The sequence below is a fragment of the Argentina silus genome, assembly GCF_951799395.1.
Source record: "Argentina silus genome assembly, chromosome: 15".
Taxonomy (NCBI): Eukaryota; Metazoa; Chordata; class Actinopteri; order Argentiniformes; family Argentinidae; genus Argentina; species Argentina silus.
The window spans coordinates 13,209,616-13,232,062 of NC_139669.1; the positions used below are offsets into that span (position 1 = coordinate 13,209,616).

General features: G+C 44.2%; 1 protein-coding gene across 1 annotated transcript in view; it reads left to right on the top strand.

Moving 5' to 3' along the window:
- The first annotated feature begins 12,731 nt into the window (after nt 1-12,731).
- slit3 (slit homolog 3) overlaps nt 12,732-22,447 on the top strand; it is a 102,883-nt gene continuing 93,167 nt past the window's right edge. The window contains exons 1-2 of the mRNA XM_083685628.1: nt 12,732-12,934; nt 20,903-20,974. Of these exons, the coding sequence (XP_083541754.1) occupies nt 12,744-12,934; nt 20,903-20,974 (263 nt within the window). The 5' untranslated portion in view covers nt 12,732-12,743. The remainder of the gene's footprint in view (nt 12,935-20,902; nt 20,975-22,447) is intronic.

A 22,447-nucleotide genomic window follows, 5' to 3' on the forward strand; every position in this document is an offset into this window, starting at 1 on the left:
GATCCTTTCACTCCCTTCTCTCTCTCTCTCTGTCTCTCTCTCTCTTTCTCTCTCTCTCTCTCTTTCTCTCTCTCTCTCTCTTTCTCTCTCTCTCTATGAGTTTTCATTTTTCATAGAGAGAAATAAAATCTCCCCCCGACACTAATGGGGCACGGCTCTCTCTCTCTCTCCCTCTCTTTCTCTCTCTCTTCAACTATCCACTACTCTCTCTCTCTCCTTCTCTTTCTCTCTCTCTTCAACTATCCACTACTCTCTCTCTCTCTTCATCTCTCTGTCTCTATTCCTTCCTTCTGCGGCATCATTAGTGGATATCAGGATCATTTTTCATGCCTTTTAGTCTTAACATATAGATGAAAAGCATTAGAATCTTGAAAAATGTAACTTTATCAAATGACATCTGAATAGAGATAATGAAAAGCTGTAAGAGGAGAACTTCTCCCAGCACAAACTGGATGAGGAATTCACACAATGGCAGTGATATCAATGTTTGAAGGTCTCACAAACCAAATCTGCACCCAAGAACCGAAATTATTACACACACATGGTCATTGACGGATTATTGGCACACAATTGAAACCCACTCTATCACAAATTAGGAAGCCACTGCTAAGTCACGTAAGTTGCCATTGCAAATTTGCCACACCAGAAACCCAATACTGTGCCTGAGGCAGGTCAGAGGGTTGGAGACAGCCTCCAAGCTCTGGTCTCTGGAGAGAGAGAGAGAGAGAGAGAACCCCTCGGCTCCACACCCAACCTGGTACTACTCCTCCCAGAGGGAGAGAAGACAAACTAACATGCCTCCATTACCAGGACTCAGGGAGAATACACTTGAAATGCAGTGTTATAGTGAGTCCCTTCTACTCTAATATGGTTCAGTGCTAGGGTCATCACCCCCCTGCAGCCAGTCATCCCAGTCTGGAGGGGAAGACCCTGTCCTCTGACATTCTAGGTGGAATTATCACCATCTTGCTTTTAGCTATGCAATCTTTTAAGATCTACACAAGTATCTCCGGCCAAAGGGCGAGGGGTTGTTTCTGGACAGGGCAATGCACTATACTGATACCAGAGGTTCTGCAACCATCAGCACAACCTTGACCTAGACTGCAACAAGACAGCAATTTATTTGCTGGCTTTTGGTTTATGAATAAATAAACAACTAAGCATATCTACATATATCTATATATATATATATATATATATATATATATATATATATATATATATATATATATATATATATATATATATATATATATACAGTATAGGGGGCAGGGAAAAAAAGAAGAAGGAAAAAATAAGTAACTAGAAATTATGCAAGCAATGCTATCTGAGAGAATGTATATTTTATTTTCTAATTTTCAAAGTGTAACGTCTCTCCCTACTCCTTAGTTTATGTTTGTCTTTGTTTCATGTTATTCATTTATTGTTTCCTGTTTATTTTTGTGTTCCTCACCTTGTCTCTCGTTTCAGACACTCTACCTGCCCTTGTGTGTTTCCCGCCTGTGTGATTGTCGACCCTGCCCTAATTGGCTTCACCTGTCCCTCATCATCCTTCCCTGTGTATTTAGTCTGTGTGTCTCTGTGCCAGGTCATCTTTGTACCTTTGTGTCATACGTCCCAGCATTTTCTAGTAATAAGTAGTCCTGTTTTTCTTTTTTTCTTTTTTTTTTTTAATCTCTGAGTGTGTTTCTGACTTTGCCTTTTTGCCTAACCCTTATCGGATTATCTGCCTGCCTTTTTGAACTGCCTACCTGTGTACCAAACCCTGCTTTGCCTACCCCCTTCCTGGATTATCTGCCTACCCATTGACTGCCTACCTGTGTACCGAACCTTTTTGAAAGTAAAGACAATTCTATTGGATTTAAGTTTTGCCTCTGAGTCGTGCATTTGAGTCCTCTGCCTAAGTACTCCAGTCATTACACAAAGTTGATGTCCCCCTAAAAATAAATGAATAAATAAATAAGCATATCGTTTTTGGTCCTCCGCATGAGCTTTTCTCTTTTTCACGTTACATTATTTAGAATTATAGCATTGCATATTTGTGAAACGTAGACTTTCAGAACTTGCAAAAAGGACTTTCTATTGGATGTGCTCTCCTCTACTGCATCCTCTCCTCAGCACCTAATCTGATGCCATGTTCAATGCATCAAAGTATCTCTCTACAGAGAGAGTAGTGGTCAGTGATACTATTCACTTCACAACACCCTGTCACACTGCTAATCTCTGAACGAAGCCCATAAACCAGGCAGTCATGTTACACATCAAAGCTATGGGTTTTTTATTATACTAAATATGAGGTGTGATATCTGAGGGAGATATTGCTGTTCAATCTAATACAGTTGATATACTTTATCTGTAAGATACATTTGGCAACATTTAAAGGACATTTCCAACATGCAAAACTGAATCCTTCTCAATGATGTCTTAAGATTTCATATCAAAAACACATGTTCTTCTCTGGATAGTTTTACTCTCATATACTGCAACACCACTCATGAGTCATCTCTTTCTAAACACATTTTATTAAAATCACTTTTACAGAATTTTGAGCAATGTGTTTTATAGGGAAATGTCATTAGATGGCTTGTACTGAATAATATAATATGACTTCATAGTGCCGCATTTCATCAATGTTTGACCACATGGGCGGGGGTCGACCAGGGTGAATGAAGGTTGCTGTACTTTAACCTTGATCATGCAGTGGCTATAAATCATCTTGGTCATTATGTGGCTCATTTAGCATGCTACGTAGCGAAGCAGTTCTAGCTTGCTGCACTGCCACCTCTGCATACCTGAGGAGATTGTCCTGCTATGCTAGAATTCCTATCCCTGTATATTATTGAAAAAAAAGGTCAGGTAAAAGCATTCTCACCAACACAAAGCTTGATGGATGATAGAAGATCTGAGGAAATGTGTCTTGACTGTTAAGAGGGACAGTGTAGGTTGTACTGACTTTCCATATTGTTGCTGAGTCATGTAGAAGGGTATAGGCCCTTGTGAAGGAACGAGCACAATCACAATGTTATATTTCTGAGAGCAATCAGTCTTTCATAATGAGATGACATATACAGTTGCTATAGCATGATGACACCATTAGAGGTTCTTATATAAGCCATTGCTATTAGCTATGTTAATAACAATAATAATAATGCATTTATTTTGTATAGTGCTTTTCTCAATACTCAAATACACTACATTTCATAAAGAGAACAGGCATAGACAAATAAATAAAAAGTACAAGTCAGCACAGTCAGTAAAAACAACAAAAATAGTTAAAGATCAAAAGCAACGCAAACTTAAGCTGTACACAGGGGAGATCTATCACCCTTAGCAGAGACATCCTGTTTCATGTCTCATGACCAACTTATGGAACCATTCTGCATCTGTGACCTCACAGACATAATTGGGGGTGTTAACTCCTGTTTCTCATCATTGGCCCAAAGGTCAAGTAGGTGAGCAAGCATCCTATTATCCTTTACGAACTATAGAAATAGTGCACACCTGAGTGCTAGCTTATCACCTCAATTCCTCAATACCACAGCAGTAAAAGAAAAACTCTCATCATAAAACACTACATAAACTGCAACATAGAGCAGCACCACTCCACAAGGGCTCCTGCACTTATTGTGCATCTAAATTTCATCTCAACTACTGTATCTCTCCCTTCCCCTTTTAAATGGACTATTCCAGTGTGAGTTCAGTCCCTCTGGTAAGTACAAGCCTCTGTCAACAGCCAGACAATGGTAGGCAAGGAAAGATAAGCCTGTCCCAACCATCCGAGACACTCAACAGAGGGGTCCAGGCCAGGGCTGTTATTTCAAGCCATTCTGACTGACAGTTAGATTGTCCAGCCAATTCGGCCCTGGACGGTGGCTAAATTAGGGGGAGAGAAAAGCCCTCTGGAGGCTTGACGCCCCACAGCAGACCGACCCCCCCCCCATCCTCAGACTCCTGGCGGTCTAACCAAAACTGGCAGCACAAACATGGAAACGGCTCCTCCAGGCTGGCCCTTGTCTCACCTCCTCCGCAATGACACGTGGAAACATGTTATTAGACAGTGTTTTCGACTGCCAGATGCCCCGCGTTCGCGCTGTCACCCCAGGCTAGCCTGATGGACCTGACATAGGTCGCAGTCTTCACGCTGTTAAGCTCTGGCTGACTTTGTCTCAGGTCTGGTTATGTGGTCCTACATTGGTCCGATTTGTCCTCCACCCCCCCCCCCCCCCCCTCCCTCCCTCACACACAAACCTGAATAAGCCCCATGCTCCCAAAGCTCCCCAGCATCAGTCCAACTCTGAACGCGCCAGTTCCAAGAACTGCGCAAAAAGAATTCTCTTTTGTCATAAATCATTTTCAACATCGATTGTGGTAAGTTTTGTAAGCGCTCTGGAGGGGGCTTAGGAAGTGTGTGTGTGTGTGTGTGTGTGTGTGTGTGTGTGTGTGTGTGTGTGTGCGTGTGTGTGTGCATGTGTGTCTGTGTGTGTGTGTGTGTTTGGGTGATACACACTAAAGCCGATGATAATGCGTCCCCCGCATGCCGAGACCGCCGCCATAGATAATAGCCTCCTTAGCTTTTTTCCACAGCATCCAAAATACCTCCCGTATCACACCATTTTTCATCTTGAGTCTGAAAAATTGAGCTGGAGAGTTAATATCATCCCTCAGCAGTAGCAAAGTACAGCTCTCAACGACTATATTTGGGCAGGTGGAACACATTTATGAAATCAGACCTGCAGATCACACCAACATTAATCGAAAGCATATAGCCCATGCAGGCCACTGGGTCTGGTTTTATAGGCCACACGTGGAGCACCCACAGAGAATTGGCACTTTAAAACAGCCCATGGAATCTTGTCAAATTCCTGTTTCCAAATATGTCATTTAACACTAGCACCATTGTTAAACCGCCACGCTCGACCGTAATCGTCAATCGAAATTTCCAAACGAAATTTCCAAACGAAAGTTGCAAAAGTGCTGAGAAATACATACACACAGCATCCCCAAGTAGGCCAGCAGATCTAGTTTAATCAGCTTCAAGACTTCCTCCTCCCCATAAAACACAATTGTGTTTTTTTATAGACTCGGAATCCCACTCTTTTCATTTCACTCACCACACAGAGTCGCGTTTGCTCAGCTCTGCTCTTTCCTGACATCCATTTCCCCCTTCTTTGTACAGTCGAGCGGCTGTAAACATAATATCGGGTCTCGTTTAGTGAGGGCCCTGGTGCCCACGTTAGAACCGCGGCAGACTTGCTTGCCCAGGGATAGAGTTCCCACTGCCAGCCGGCACACAACATTGTTTTCCTTGGGCCTCGGCCATTCTAGGCATTTCCAAAAACCTTTCAAAGCAAACAGCGCCGCAGCTGCTAAATTCTGCCGTCAATGAGAGAGCGCTTGGCATTCGACCTTCACCCCTCCAAGGTCCCCCCCATCATGTGGTGTATTTCCAATTTTCTCATGTTGACAAAAGTCGGCGGGGAGAAAAGGAGGTCATTGTTTAAGACTTGTTGAGTCTTCGTGTGACTTCACCCGCTCTGAACTTCGTGGGCTTTCCCAACCAACCTTAGCCCCACTTCTCAAAGCTATAGTCCCCTTTTCCCCTTCTAGCCCCCATTGGCAATTCTCTGTGGGACAAAAATCACTTTGTCAGGTTTGGTTAATTAAAATGCCTTGCAGAGGGGTTTTGAACTCTTGCTCCTATTCAATCGGTGGCCTCGGCGGCCTCAGCAGCCTCAGCATTCTCTGCAAAACTTCAAGATCTTTGATTCGAATCTGTGAAACCCCTCAGAGACTCCTCTTGGATTTCATTTGGCTCTTTTAGCCCCCTTGAATGGGAAAAACGGGGGGGACCATAGAGGACGGCCAAATGAAAAAGTGACAGATTTAGCTTAGATTTGACAATTAATAACAATCTCTCTACAGAGGGGGGGTGATCGAATCCAAATGTCAATGACAGTTCAACCTGGCTATATTGTTATTGATACTTGTGCCCAAAAGCTGTGGAGGTTGGCCAACGTGGCAACAGACTCATCTGTAGCCCAGTCTGAAGGCTGAAACCTGTGTTGTACATTAGCCAGTTCATTGCTAATGGCTGCTTGGATTTTCAACCAGGCACTGCATGTCAGTCCTTGGCCCTTTTCCCCTCAGAGACCCAAGATAAATACTAGTAGGACATCCGTATGTAAATACCTCTGAGCTGTAGGTCTCTGTTGGCCACATAACAGTGACAAGACGTGTATATTTGTGTGTGTGTGTATGTGTGTGTGTGTGCGTATGAGTGTGTGTGTGTGTGCGCGCACGTGTGTGTGTGTGTTTTGGTGGGGAAATGCAGATGGCTCACATGTGCTGCCCCCCAATCAGGGGGTCTGATCTCAGAGGTTAGTGTTAATTACAGATTATTGGTGAACCGTAAATGTAGCCCGGGCTGCAAGGCCGGTCAGAGACTTGGAACAATTAGTAACGGCCCAGTTCTATGTTTACACTAGTCTCTGAGCCGAGGCGAATTAGTTGGGTGGCTGTGAAATTTGATTTCAATTTGCTGGTTTTGTTTTGGGTTCTTTGAAGGTTAAGGCGGCGAAAAAGGTGCAAGAGGTGCCGTGTGAAATAAGTGTTTCCCTCTCAGACTGTATGCATCACTCCTCCCCTCTCCCCTCTACCTTCTCTCTCAACTTGCACAGTAACAGTCTGCCTATCCACCAATCACAGGGCTAGGATCATCACTAGTACAGAGAACATGTCTATCCCATAGGTCTCTGCGCTTATGTCATCTCCACAGAGGTCAAAGGTAAAGCTTAGAAGTCCATGGTAGAGCATTACAAAGCTATGGACCCCCCCCCCTCCCCCCCCCCCAGTATTGCTGTCTATAGGTAACTGTATATAATAAAAGTGAAACACATGGAAAAAGAGAAAGAGAAAAACGAGGGGCAGATTGGCCAGCCCATGGCCCTCTGTGTCCGTGTCTATGATAGCTCCCAAATAAATTGGATCATCAATCATCCAGCATTACACAGGAGGAAAAAAACGAAAGAGAAAAAAAAACAACTTCTACTACAATGTAGCTAACGTCAGGGTTTGACCCACATATGGAATTGTTTAAAGGCTAATCCTGATAGAAGCGTGGGGAGCGGAAGGGCACCAGATAGCCCCCCCCCCCCACCCCCCCCAAACCCAACCCCTAACTTCCACACCTTCCTCACCCCCAAAAGACCAATCATATCCACCGATCCCTCAACACATAGCTAACCTCCCAACTGCGGCAATGTGTAATCCGTCTAATTGCGCACTTCCTACAACAAAGAACCCAAGGTATTCTGGTTCTGGGGAGTTCTGCCTGTTATTGCTGTGATTACTCTTCCCGTGGTGTATTCCCCCATTTCATCCTGTAGGTTTGGATAATGAAGGTCAGAGCCAAAGCAAATGTTCCTGCGTGCCAAATGTAAAAGGAGAGAGAAACCCCCGTTACTCATTTTGGGATTAACATGGCTCTCGGCATTCCCATGTTCGCTCAGCAGCCTACAAGAGAGGGTGAACCCCCTAATGGAGTCGCCGCGCAAAACGTCCGGCACTGGCGCATTTAGGACATCAAACAGAGCGTGCACGGACATCATAGAGGGGTTCAAAGGTCAACCCAGTGAATGAAACAGCTCCAGGTTAGCGCATAATCTATGATGTCTGGTGGGGGCCGCCCGGTTCTCAAGCAACTCTCCCAGGGATATAGGCGAGCTTGTTGGATGCATACAAATAAATCTTAAAAAAAGGGGGTTGTGTGGCAACATCTGGTGTTGCTTTTTGTTCCATATGTTTGCTCACCAACCACCAAGGAAGACAGAAGTCAGAAAGCAGTTCTTTTTTTCCCCCTTTCTTCTCTCCGCACTCCCACAAAGATCTGGCAATCTCATTTTTTCTCACTCGCTCTGCTGTGTTAAGCGTAAGAACAGAGGAGTTGTTCCAGAACGTTCCAACGTTCATGATGGAGACCTGACAGTAAGAGCCTGGAGGGGGTTTAGGGAAGGAGAGCTGGGTTGGTTGGTGGTTCCCTCCCCTCCTCCTCCCCTCCTCCTCCCTCCTCCCCTCACCACAGACTCTATCTCCCTCCCTGTCCCCTCTCCTCCTCTCCCTGCCTTTACGAGCTGGGACAATGTGCTAGTAATTAGCATCTCTCTGTGGCGCTGGCAACTAGCGGCTAGCGGCGGGCGGTTGACGGCTCCACAGGACACATATGGCACGGGGGACTGGCGCGTTGCACACAGGAAGTCCGTCCCGCTGACCGGCCAGCAGTCGGCCGGCTGGCTACCACAGGGGCAAGCCCCCTGCTCCAGCTATCTCACACAGCGAGAGCAAATAAAGGTGCCAGACAACAATGTAAGCTGAGAAACTCCCAGGAGGCCTGGTCTGGGGAGAGCAAGACAAGCTACTTCCTAGTCTTGTTTTGTTTGTCTAATACTTGTGCTAAGCCCATGGGAACACATTGGAAATGAGGGTCAACAGCTGTAGGGTTGCTAAAAAAAAAAGAGGGAAATTAAATAAAACAATTATCTGTTTCCATGCAGTACATACAAAAAAAAGGCAATAATGCAAGTTTCTAGGTTAACATACATTTTCTATAGTACTCCATCTTATTAGGTCAGTTCAATAAAAAGAGACAATGACTTTGCAGACCTGCTGGTAACATTTCATCTCAATAGAAAACCAAAATCAAAAACGACAATACGTAACACACTGACAAAGTGAATATATGCGAGGAAATCCATATACATTCCCGTGCATCCGCCCCCATTCCCCGCCCCCATTCCCTATAGTACTGAGATGGGCAGAGAGATTGACGTAATTGGCGGAAAGTTTGGATTTCTCTTTATGTCGAGGCAGTCCATTAAAAGGAGCTCCCATGTCTAATAGCATGCTAATGGCTCCTTTCCTCAGACAGGTCCTTGGCTGGCCCACGCTAAGCTCTACTGTGGGCCCCAGCCCACATTCCCCCATGCCAAGTTTCTCCTATACACTGTCCATATGCTTCCTGAGAAGGCATTAGGGTGGGTATGTGCTACATAAACCAGAGAGGTCAGTTTTACACCCTAGATCACTAGAAGGCTTGTCTGCGACCTTCAAAAACTCACTTTTACTTTCTGCTGTCATTCCTCTCTGTCTGTCTGTCTGTCTGTCTGTCTGTCTGTCGTTCTCTCTCTCTCTCTCTCTCTCTAGGTTCTCAATGGACTTGTTCAATGATACACTGTCCAGATTAGGAGGAGGGTCTGGCTGCTGAACTATCTGATAGACCAAGGGAAATTAGCAATCTGGAAGAGCAAAAAGCATAATATTCTGGGGACAGGGTCCTTTGTTCTGTTGATGTAAAGGGGGGGCTAGTGTTTACTTTTTTTAAATGTGATTGAGTCATGTTGATTTTATTTTAAGGTTTGTCTATTTATTTGTACTAGTGTTATTCTGTGATTGGTTGTTTTTTTTTAGAATTTGATCTATATCGGTCAACTCCCTTTCATACATAAAGTACAATACAGTCTTCAACTGTCTCTCCTCCCTCCAAATCTCAGTCTTCTCTCTCTCTCTCTCTCTCTGTCTCTCTCTGTCTCTCTCTCTTTAAATCATTGAGCAGTGTGGTCAAGCTGAACGACCCAGTGAGAGTAGCCTTGACCCTCTTAGACTGAGTGTGTCTCAGACACATGTAGAGCATGCCTCTCCCTGCTATGCTTGTTATCCACACTCATCCACAGGTGGAGCGACAGAGCATTCCTCATCCCTGACATGAGAAAAGGAAAAGGGTGAGGCACACAGTCTCAGACACGCACACACAACACACACACGCACATGCACACACACACACACACACACACACACACACACACACACACACACACACACACACACACATACAAACACACACACACACACACACACATAAATGCGTGTGCGTGTGTGTGTGCATGTGTGTGTGTGTGTGTGTCTGTGTGTCTGTGTGTGTGTGTCTCAGTAAAATCTCTGCACACATGGTTCACAGCTTAGCCACATGCCCTTCACTCCAGACTCTGAGGAATGAGTTAACTCTTCACCTCGATCTGAGGCATCGAGCTCTGCAAACTACTGGCATGTGGGCTAAGATAGATGGGTAGACGTGTGACCCCTGCACTGTATCCAGACACCTTGATATAATAAAGACAGTGACAGCAAGATAGAGAGTGAGAGATGAAAATTAGAGAGTGTATGTATGTGTGTGTGTGTGTGTGTGTGTGTGAGAGAGAGAGAGAGAGAGAGAGAGAGAGAGAGAGAGAGAGAGAGAGGGTGTGAGAGAGAGAAACAGAAAGAGAGACATACAGAGAGACAGAATATATCTCAGTTCAGAATGTCAGAACTTGTGTCTCAATTTGCTCTTAACTGAAAATAATGTAAGTGGATTAGCCTGGCAGACGGCAGTTGATTCAATCTGCTCAGTCAGTTAAACAAGTCTCCTCAGTGGGCTTTATTGGGGAGGCAGAAGAGTCTGACAGCCAATGTCTGACGCACACACTGGCCTCCAACCCTGTAGTGTTCTCAGGCTTTGGAAGTCTGTGGTACTGAGGAAGAATCTGCCTTTCTACTCTCCTATCTTAGTCTCCTTTAAATCCGTATTTCATCTTTGCCATTGCATACTCAAATTCTAAATGTTTAAAGGTTTATTTGTGTTTGTTTCTTTGCTTTCTCGAATGTAGTGATTAGAACAGTAATGGTGGGCCAGCACAGCAACCAAGCTAGCTGTTAGCAATCACAAAGCTAGCTGTTAGCAATCACAAAGCTAGCTGTTAGCAATCATAAAACAGTGGTCATACTCCACCCCTATTTCGTTGTACAGCTTTAGAATTGCATAACATAATGACATAACAGCTAAATTCCTGGTTGTTACAGGCATAGACAGGACATTGAAAATCATGTTCTATACCTTGAGGTATCTATTATGTCATGCTTACTTCCCAAAATGTGTTATTCATGTCAGTATTTGAACATCAATCATGGCCAAAAGGACCTCTATGACAGATAATATAGTAGCACATTTTTAATTGGCACTCAAAGCACAAGATACTAAAATCCAGTGCATGAAATACATTGGTATTCAATTCAGTTGTAATATGATAATAATAATGGCCACATTGTTTACTCAAATAAAGTGCCTTCATTGTAAGCTCCAGGATGATAAACCATTACTGAATTGGACCCAGTGTTGACCAATTCTGAACTTGGCATTTTAGTTTAATCTGTATGTGTGATTGACAGCCACATGTTGTATACAACCAATCACTCTTGGTAGTTGAATGAGAAAATGAAGTTAGTTCAAAATCAAATTAGACCCATTCTCTCACCAGATGAGGGCACTGCAACTGCAAAATGAAAATGAGTCTGCTTAGAGAGGGTAGAAGGGAATGTAATGTGGGCGCCTACAAACTCTTCTTTAAACTGTAACTAAAGTGAATTACTGCAATGTCTATGTAAATGTGATACCCTGACATTGATTAAACTTGTATTGATTACAATGCTTCTTATGCTTAAACTACTTTATAAAGCATGGACCAGCAAAATCTGAAAAGTAGGTATTTGTATCTTTGAAGTTTGCCATCTGAAACTTACTGAACTATTTCTATCTATTTACAAACAGAGTATTGCCCTTGCTCTAAATACATTCTGAATACAACTATACATTCTGAATACAACTACTGCCAATTCCTTTGCTACTTTCAACATAATCTAACTGAAAAACAATCAACTTAAAGATACAGTATATCACATGTACAACTCACGGACAATGACTTTCTTACTATTGCTGTATTATGCAGAAGTACTCAAATTCAAAGAAAATAACATTGTAAGTTAAAAGCAGCCAAGATAAGATAGTCAATAGTGTTATATCAAGAAAAACCATCAAAGTGTCAGGTTAACTCATTGCAACTCTTTTTGATTCACCGTTTTATTCCAGCCAATCTTTTCTTTTACATACTGTTCATCAGGGGCAGATAAGGACCATTAAAAGTAAGAAAAACTTACTTTATGCTTTTGGTGACATCAGCGGAGTACGAACCAGTAGGAATCTGAAGTGGAGAATTTGGGGGCTGGAGATAGGTATGAGTTTCTCACAGACTCCAGCCTACATGCGCTCCGCTGAAGTTTTGTGATTACGAGTTCTTCTGTTTCAATTAGGTATCCATTGGAATGGGACAGGGTTAGCAGGAGTTCTTACAACAACTGGGAGATTTATATCACTAAAACCGTTCTGTCTAAAACTTTAATTCATGTTTACAACGTTTTCTATTGGATTTTTGAATGAAGAATTTTGGCGAGGTTCCCAGGAAGATTGTTTTTTAAGTGAATTTACGCACGATTCTGGGTGACGCGTGTTTTACTGTAATTGCTGAATTTCTTGTATTTATTGGAACATTACAAACGTTTTCATTGCATATTCTGTCTTCTATGTTTGTATCAATGGTAAGAACACAGAAGAACACGAGTGGAACTTTGAATGAGCGCAACTCCCAATCGATTTTCTTTGGGAAGTTACTCAACTTTGAGAAACTGATTTGATCTTTACATTCTTTCCTACCGTCTGTATCTGTTATTATTTTTGGCAAATTACTTTTGAGTCTACTTATTGTTCTATTTGCCAGACATAGAAATAAACAGATGTTTTTGGATTCCACCTTTAGAACAGTTTAGTGTTTTGTTGTTTTATTTGTAAGTTCTTAAGACTGTATTTTGCCACCGTGGATACCATGATACCAACTGCGCAAGAGAAGTGGCCGGCGTACCGCTTGGGAATATGGGCTCTGATATTCGGATTGCTGTGCGCGGCCGCGGTGGATGGATGTCCTCACAAGTGCAGTTGCTCTGTGTCTCATGTGGATTGCCAGGGTCAAGGCTTCAGGACCGTGCCGAAAGGAATACCGAGGAATGCCGAGCGTCTGTAAGTATTTAACACACAGCTTTTGCGCACCATCATTTGGCTGCTATCTCGTCCGTTGCTATAGCCAGAGATAATGTCGATACTTGTGAGTGATAAATGCAATATCTAGAGCCTGTTGATGGTCATTTTACAGTGATAAAACTCTATGATGATGCGCCACATCTGGCACCTGCAGCTGCCCGCGTGCGGCTGTTTGATGTGAAGCGCGAGACATCCTTTTCTCTGAACGTCGACGAATATCTTAATAGCAATAAGCTAATCCATATTTTGATGAATATTAAGTCGTTTTTTAATTATTTATACAAAATCCTATACTGTGTTATGTTGGGTAGGCTATTTTACTATTTCGTTCAACGGACTCGTCTTATCGAGGTAGCTGAAACCTGTATGAGTAACCAGGTATGTCAGTAACACTTTCAACTAAGTAAAAGCCTAGCCTACATAACCCCATCTGTGAATAAGATTATATCCATATTTACATTTGGATGTTGTGTATATAGTAGGATTATACACACAACATCCAAATGTTCATATAAATATAATCCAGTCACAGATGGGGCTATAGCCTACACAGATGTGGTTTCTTCAACACAGTGACAACGTCTAGCTGTAGATAACTGAGTGTCCATACAGGCAAACCCCTATAGCTCCATCCTAAATTGATTCTGTAGAAATGCTTCGGATGAGTGGTATAGCAAAGTCATTTGTGTTGTCTTAAGGGTATGGAAGGGTAGGTACTATGAGAGCTTAACATCAGTTACACAAAAATGTGAACACCACAAAGGACAGTGTCACCAGTTTTATTGTAAAACATTATAAAAGAGCCTTTATTTTTCATAGCATGAAGTGTGTACAGTATGTTCAATGGCACCTAAAGGGAGTGCCAACTCTTGTTTGAACTTGGCTATGCAGTACATTGAATCCCATTTTCCTAGCAGTCCAGTCAGCCAGCCTTTAACCAAACTAACCTGTGGACTTTAGTGTGGAATTGCAAACCTAAGACCAACAGGGTTCTGAAAGGCCTCAAAATGCTGTGTTCCACCTATGGTGATCCTTCGAGATGGAACCTATTATCTAGCATAACTAAGCTGCTTAAGCACCGCAGGGGTTACAAAACATTTGAGGCACTGCGACAACAAACACAATCATTGTGCTTGGAAGTGGTATGAAAGCAAACCATGTTCGCATTAGCCAGAGGCTGGTTGACCCCTTAAGACCTGTTGAATTTGAGAGAGCCATCAGCCATCCCCCCAAGACGTTTTCACTCAAGGAAAATAAATGTACCAAGTGGACTTGGGTCCCCTCTAGGAAAAAGTGTTTATATTTTCTTGATTTAGCAAGTCAAGTTCTTTCACCGAGACTTTAAACTGCAGTTGTGGATAGGAGGTAGCAATGAGAGAGATTCACATGATATAGATTTTCAGTTTTAAAGTTTTGCTGCAGTTGTTTTGAGTAGATCTGTAACGGGTTAATGTATGGTAAGTGGGAACCTGTGTGGTTTTGAGCAACCCTGCTTCCCAAGGGGAGCAGCCAGCTCCTAGAATGACTAAGCCTCAATCAATTTTGTAATGTCATTACTCAGGCCCACTTGAGATCTCATTTGCATCTTATTTGAGCTGGAGGATTGTGAGTCCTAACAATGGTGGCCAAGGTGGAGCGGGCACGTCTTCTCTGGGGTGCAATTCACACCCCGCTAGAGTTCCCAGAACACCCTGGAGTGTTGATTTAGCTTTAATGACTGAGCTCCGGCCTCATGCTGGGCAATGGTGCTATGAGTTCACTGTTGGAACATGTTTCCTTCAATAACCGGGCGCTCTCACTTTACGTAAATAAATTATGATTTCAACATCTATTTCATTCTCAGAAATAGCACTTTTGAAAGCTTTCTACTAATTCCCTCTTAGTCATACTCACCTTCTCCTGTTTCTTTCTCTTGGTCGCTCTTTTTCTCTCTGGCAAGCGCTCCCCCCATCTTTCTCTCTCTCTGTCTCTCTCTCTCTCGCTCTCTCTCTTTCTCTCTCTCTCTTTCTCTCTCTCTCTCTCTCTGTCTCTCTCTCGCTCTCTCTCTTTCTCTCTCTCTCTTTCTCTCTCTCTCTCTCTCTTTCTCTTTCTCGCTCTCTTTCTCTCCCGCTCATTCATATTTTTGTAAAGAATGCCAGCATCTCTACAGTGGAGTTTTCACAGCTCCCAGCTCTCCTTAGACTTCACACTTCTTCGCACTTTTGGGAACAATGTGTAACTTTGTAGACCTGGTGGTTTGCTTGTTGAGCATGCTCCTGCTCCTGCTCCTGCTCCTGCTCCTGCTCCTGCTCCTGCTCCTGCTCCTGCTCCTGCTCCTGCTCCTGCTCCTGCTCCTGCTCCTGTCTCTTATCAAACTGCAGCTGCTGGGGCCGTGGACAAACTAACAGCCGCACCCACGGTCCACTACAGCGTAGTTGGACTGCACTCTCGGCCCAGGGAGAGTGGGAGGCTGAGTGAGAACGATGTGTATGTGGTTACCATCACTCTCCTAACCCATCCATCATCCTTGTGATGCTTCTAATCAACTCCACATTACCTTCACTTTTTCTTCACACGGAGGATTGAATGTTTCCCAGAAATGGTCTGAGGCTATTTTCATCACAAAAAAATCCCAAATAATGTATTCCCTAAATTATCCCATCTTAAATTAGTCCTGTAGTAGCGGGACATGTGGGTCAGTGGGTTGAATTATTTAGCCCCAGTGACCAGTTGAACTGCCATCTGATGAGTTTAACTTGCTCTGCAGCAGCTGGCACTGCGGGCACTGCCAGCCGGCACAGCTTTCCTTCTGGGAAATCTCAACCATCCATCTTCTAAAAAAAAAAAAAGAAAGAAAAATCGCCTACGGAAAATATTTGGAGGTGCTTTATTATTTCAGCCAGTACTTCAAAGGGCAGAGCTGGCAGAGCAGGGGAGCTGACTTTCTGTCAAGAAATTGGCGACAAAATGGTCCAAGTCACGAATGTCCTTGAAGAAGTTATTCCAACATTTAGGGACACAGAAGTCCATAACTCGTCCAAGTGTGACTGCTTTTGATAGTCTCTAAGCCTGGGGCCATTTTAGGTTAACAAGGACCGCTTTTTTTTGTTGTTGCGGCTCTGTCACCAAAGCAACACATCAAACCCTTTTGGTTCTCCCCATCAGAATTGTCCTTTATATTCTCGTTCAACTTAGCTGGATGTGACACATTGTTTATCCCAATCTCAGAAATATGGATAATGCTGTGCATGTTTTGGGCCTTTGTCACTGTGATGTAAGCTGAGCGAGGGCCCCAAACAGTATGTTGCAGCTAGCAACGCAGTAAACAACGTATGGAGCCAGCAGTTGCTCCCTGTGAGATGATCAGAGGATGTTGCTGGGACTGAGGCCTGTGGCGTCTACAGCAGGGGATAATATTCCCGTTGAGAGCTGGGATGTCCAATAGCATGTAAATGCTCCTGTTTTGATTTTTGACGAGGACTAGAGCGTCAGCTTGGTGGACCGTGAGTCGCCCTGGACTTTTATGACTTCTTTGTGGCGTAAACGGGAGCTCTGGGGGTCTGGTTAAACCGCTCTCCCTTTCTTGTGGCGGCTCGGTCGCTGTTCCTTACAGGAGCCTGCGATTTATTTGCGTGTTTCATGACTGTCCCATTTTGTTAATATCTCTGCCAGTTGCACCTCATTCATTTCCTGTGTTTTGCTTCTCCCAGTGTGTTCTCCTAACTTGTAGAGTAGCTTGCCAAATGAAAGTAGGCACAAAAATAATAAAAGGCTGTCTGTAATTTGTCGGCCCCAAAAGAGTGAGTAGTGGACAGCTATCCTGCTATACTCTTCAGCCCCTTTCCTTGGTTAACATATGGTGTGTGTCTCCTGCACCTCATCATCACTCTTCACTCCCTTTTGCTGCTCAGGAGCAATTTGCAGGAGATGAGTCCTGAGAGGCCTAGGCTGTCAGTTAGAGTTTCACACAGAAGCGTTAAAGGTGCCCCCGTCACCTCCGAAACGCACCGCCCAGATGTAATCGAAGGAGTCATGTACTGTACAAAGTGCAAAAAGCTGACTGACTCAGGTACGAAGCTGTCAGCCCTTTTGAAAATAAACGATGGTGAAAGTCAACAGACACGGAGCGAAATATGAAATAATTATTTTTCTTTTTTTTCGTCGGATCCGCTTAGCTTGAAGTGGGTGTCCTTCAGCTGGGAACTCGTCCAGACGGTGCGGTAATGAAAATATTTAGAAAACAAAAGTCCCAGTGAAATGGATCCTCGCTCACGCTGCTCGTAAACAATGGAAAACACAGCAGAATGTTGCTGTCATCTTCACTTTGGTCATCTTTGTTCAGCCAGCAGCATTCCGTGTCTGAGTCATACACAGGCCAGTGATAAAGAACTGTCTATTTGTTTACAGATACGATACAGTGTGGCGCTTCATCGGAAATGTGATTTGCCATTCATGAGGAGGAAGTCATTTGAGCGTGACTCCTTGGTTATGCTTCCTTTCATGCTTGTTAATGTATGAATCCTGACTTAATGCATTGAGAGAGTAGATTCTACTCAATGTCAGTAGATTCTAGGTCAATGTCATGTTGAGGCCTTTGGTTTAGTCATGGTGACATTACAATTATTAGCATTAGCCGCTTTCATGGCTATGTGTCATATTCAGGGTTTCTCTCTGCTTCTCCCGCTGTAGTGGAGATAAAAGACAGGCTGGGAATATTTTATTTCTCTTACTCGTTGTGAGATGACAAATCTCACTATAAGATCTATCATGTGCGAAATGAGGTTCCAACAGGGTTCCAATAGGAGAAACCAGGAAAAAACACAGAAAAATGGAAGACATAATATTCTGGAAAAGAAGGCAGGACTGCGGTAGGGAAGGAGGCAGTGGGCTGTGTTCCATCCTGGAAACGACCAATATTCCGATAAGAGGCTTATAAAAACATTGCAACAGCTGAGCAAAGCTTCTCAAATGTCTTGTAAGTGAGTGTGTGTGTGATCTGGAATACTTTTGCTTATGGCAGTCATTCTCAGTGGAATTGCTATGTGTCATTATGAATTAGCATCAATTCAATGAGAACAATAACAAACATTGCCAAAATTGTTGTAAAGCAAATGTCCAAGTATTACGCAAATGTTCTATATAATGTAGTCCTATTTGCATGAGGAAAGCACATGCTCTATTGGTTTTGTCCACGTTCATCCTAACAAAATGGACATGAAAGACATTATTATGTCCTATCACAGACAGGGTTACTATGTCCTGTTATGTTTTAGGTCTACACACTGCACTGCTTTACAGCAGCGCAAGGGCGCCGAATGACAATGTTGAAATATATGGTCGCAAGATTATACCCGGCAAAAGGTCTGAATTTTCCACTGATAAAACATTGTTGTCAAATAGTCCCAAGCTCTAGTGGAGGAACTCAATTAAGATTCCAAACATGGTTCCGAAGGCTTTGAAAAGGAAATGGAGCATACCTATCTGCCGTGGAAGACCAGACGAGTTTGGCTTTGAGGAAAATAACAGGAGATTACAGCAGGAAACGTATTGTGAAGTGAAGCGTTAGATGGAAAAAGCGAGAGTGCGCCACGCTTGTGTTTTCATAAACATTTTTCTCACATGGATTACAGGGCTTTGGGGGCCATTTTGGACATGTCACCCGATATGTCATTTGTGCAACATTGTGCTCCTCGGCCAAAATAAATCTTTATTTTTTTCCTTGTCCGGTGTACCAATAAACTGCTCCTGTAAGTGATTTAGCCTGAGGTAAAGTAAAACGGTCTGCCTGCTTATGACCCAGACTAGTTGGTTCAGTGGTTTAAAGGGCTGAGTGGGTGGGGTGGCCTGGGTCGTGGGGGGGGGGGGTGTTGTGGTGGGGGGTTGCATTGTGAGGCCTCTGAACACCTGCTGTTTGGATAGCCACCTTATCCTTAACACAAATGAAAACAAACAATGGCCAGCAGGGTGCACAAAAGGCGCTTGTAGGTGTGTGACCCCCACCTGATCACTAACAGGGCCGCCCGCCTGAGCTAACTTCACTGTAATGGACTTCATTCTGTAGCGATTCCTGTTACAATTCCCTGGTGAAACCAACGTTTTCTGCTGCAACACACTGCGAAAGTGAAGGTGGAGATAAGAGGGTAGAGATTGTGTGAGAGAGGGAGTGTAAGAAAGCAAGCCAGGGTCAGAGAGGGGGGAGATAATACAAGCAAGATAGGATGTGTGGGAGGGAGGGAGAGAGTGAGATTGGGGAAGAAAAAGGATGAGGGACAGTAGAAAGAGGGAGAGATGGGAGGGTGAGAGAGAGCAGAGAGAGGGTGAAAGACAGTAGAAAGAGGGGGAGAGATGGGAGGGTGAGAGAGAGCAGAGAGAGGGTGAGAGAAGGGACGGTAAGAAAGCAACCCAGGGTCAGAGAGTGGGAGATAATACACAAGATAGGATGGGTGAGAGGGAGAGGGTGAGATTGGGGGAGAAAGAGGATGAGGGACAGTAGAAAGAGGGAGAGAGATGGGAGAGTGAGAGAGAGCAGAGAGACGGTAGAAAGAGGGAGAGAGACAGGAGGATGAGGGAGAGCAGAGAGAGAGAGAGAGATTGGGGGAGAGAGAGGGGGAGAGACAGTAGAGAGAGGGAGAGAGATGGGAGGGTGTGAGAGCAGAGAGAGGGTGAGAGGAGGGAGGGTAAGAGGAAGCAGATAGAGGCTAGAGAGAGTGGGAGAAGGGAGGGTGGAGGAGCGCTATCAGTCAGACCCTGTCCTTTCTTAGGCCACAATATGGCTCCCATTAGTGCTCTTTATGTGCAGTGCTGGGGAAGCCGTTTGAAATTCAATATGCCCTTAAATCAGATTTATAAATGTTTATGTATATTATGAGAAACACACACTGGGCCCGCTGTCGGGAGACGAGGCTATGAGTGTGTATGTGTGCGTGTGTGTGTGTGCGTGCGTGTGTGCGTGCGTGCGTGCGTGTGTTTTCTTTTCCCTTAATTCTTCCAGTGTGGTAAAATTCAAATAAACAGTGCCCATAAAGGAAATAAGTCAGAATTCATATTATATGTACACACATATTCATTTGTGTATACATTCTGAGAAGTAGTTAAAACAGATAAAGTGACAGTCTAGAAAAAAAGATAAGCTTTTGGCTCCAGAGAAAGTAATGTGCCCTTTTTAGCCCTAAAATATCTAATCAGACGCAACAGAAGTAGCTCCCAAAACAGAAATGCCTTTCTCACGCTCCCCGCGACAGTATGGAGTGCATAACACACTGGTATAGCTAAAGGGGCAGGCTCGGACACACACACACACACACACACACACACACACACACACACACACACACACACACACACACACACGCCTAATGCCCTTTACCTGCACCTGCAGGGTGAGAGAGAGAGAGAGAGAGAGAGAGAGAGAGGGAGAGAGAGAGTGAGAGAGAGAGAGGGAGAGAGAGAGAGAGAGAGTGAGAGAGAGTGAGAGAGAAAGAGAGAGAGAGAGAGATGACTGGGTGAGTCCTGCTCCTCATCTCGGGGGCAATCGTCCACAGCGTGGCACTAATGCACTCTGGCAGATACCAGCTTTCAACACCCGCACCCCCTGGGCATCTCCGCAGCGGTAGTTTGGGTCTGGGCCAGGGAGCTTCAGCGCTAGCCTCCCCCTATGCCCACCCGCCTGGAAGGAGATCTGATGGACTGAGACTGATTTGGATGTGTGATGATGAAGCAACCTTTTAACCTCTCTCTCTGTCTCCCCTTGTCTCTCTCTACTCCTCCCTACCTCTCTCCCTCCCTCTCTCTCTCTCTCCCTTTCCCTCACCCTCTCTCTCTCCCTCCCTCTCTCTCTCTCTCTCCCTTTCCCTCACCCTCTCTCTCTCCCTCCCTCTCTCTCTCTCTCTCCCTTTCCCTCACCCTCTCTCTCTCCCTCCCTCTCTCTCTCTCTCTCCCTTTCCCTCACCCTCTCTCTCTCCCTCCCAGGGACCTGGACAGGAACAACATCACCAGGATAACTAAAGTGGACTTCTCTGGCATCAAGAACCTGCGAGTTCTGTAAGCACTCTTTTCAGCATTCATTCACATTGAATAATCATTTAGAAATGTTATGACAGATTGTTGGGACAATTTTACATCAACTAAATATTTATAGTACAAGCACGAGAACAAACGTTCTACTCTTACAGAGCACAGGCCTTACCTGTATGACTTCCTTGGTGTGCTATATGCAAGTAAATAGCCAGGTTAAGTGATTAAGTAGGTCATTTTATAACAAATAAGTAGCTATAGGAGATTTTCTCTATAAAAATGCACTTTCCCATCATAACGAGATGTTGGAAATAAGCAAATGGAAATGTGTCATCATGGGGAGAAAATGTCATAATGACAAAATATTTACAAGGTTTCAAAAACATAGAATTTGGAAGTTTACCTGCTAACGACATACAGTAAAATGCACCGCAGTCTCGAGGACATCATGATATACAATGGAAAGTATTTGATACTCATCTGTTTTGAGCAGTCCCGATTCACTTGATGGGCTCTTTCCACCCCTTCAGCTCAAAACTGTGTGTGTGTGTGTGTGTGTGTGTGTGTGCATGAGTGTGTGTGTGTGTTTGCGCGCATATGCACTTGTGCATGCGTGTATGTGTGTGTGTGTGTGTGTGTGTGTGTGTGTGTGTGTGTGTGTGTGTGTGTATGTAAAGAGCTAATGACTGTAATTGGGGAGTCCTCGGTGCTGTTTACCTCCTCAGTAAGGGCCTGTAAAAGGGTGGCGTGGAGATAAAAATAAACTGCAAACGAATGCGCCCACGGAGTGGTAATAAGCAGTGCCTGTCCTGCAGTGCTGTCGGCTGCCTGTTTTTATGTGGTTTATGATTAACGGCAGTGACATTTTCCTGCTCCAAACCATGTGGAGGGGCCTTGTGAACGGGCCTGGGAGCCCCAGATCCCAGACTACTACTACTGCACTGCCTTATCTGGAGGGAGAGAGGCCATTACCTCTATAATCCCCCTATCTTAGAGCATGTGGGCGCGCACACACACACACACACACACAGACACACACACACACACACACACACACACACACAGACACACACACACACACACACACACACATTTGAGCCCATTACGGCGATCTGAACATTCCCCCATGTTAGCAAATTGGTAAAAGCAACATTCTAGCAATGCCGTGCCCTATAACCTGCTCCACCAATACATCTCCAGCTCTTAGTGAGGCTGTCTGTTCCACTGTGGTCTGGCTCTCACTGAGCTAAAGCATAGGCACTGGCGTAGGTCCCATATAGAATAATGGAACACATAAACCATATACTGTATGAAAACAGTTCTCCATTACTAACTGCGCCGTGCACCAAGTCCATCTGGTGGGTTCTGAATACACTTATTTGATGTCAATAAATAAATAAATCAGCATGAGTTTTGAACCCTTATACGGCGGAATAAAGTGGATAGTTTTTCAAACCCAGATTTGTATCCGATCCAAGGTTATAGGATATGCGTTTTATC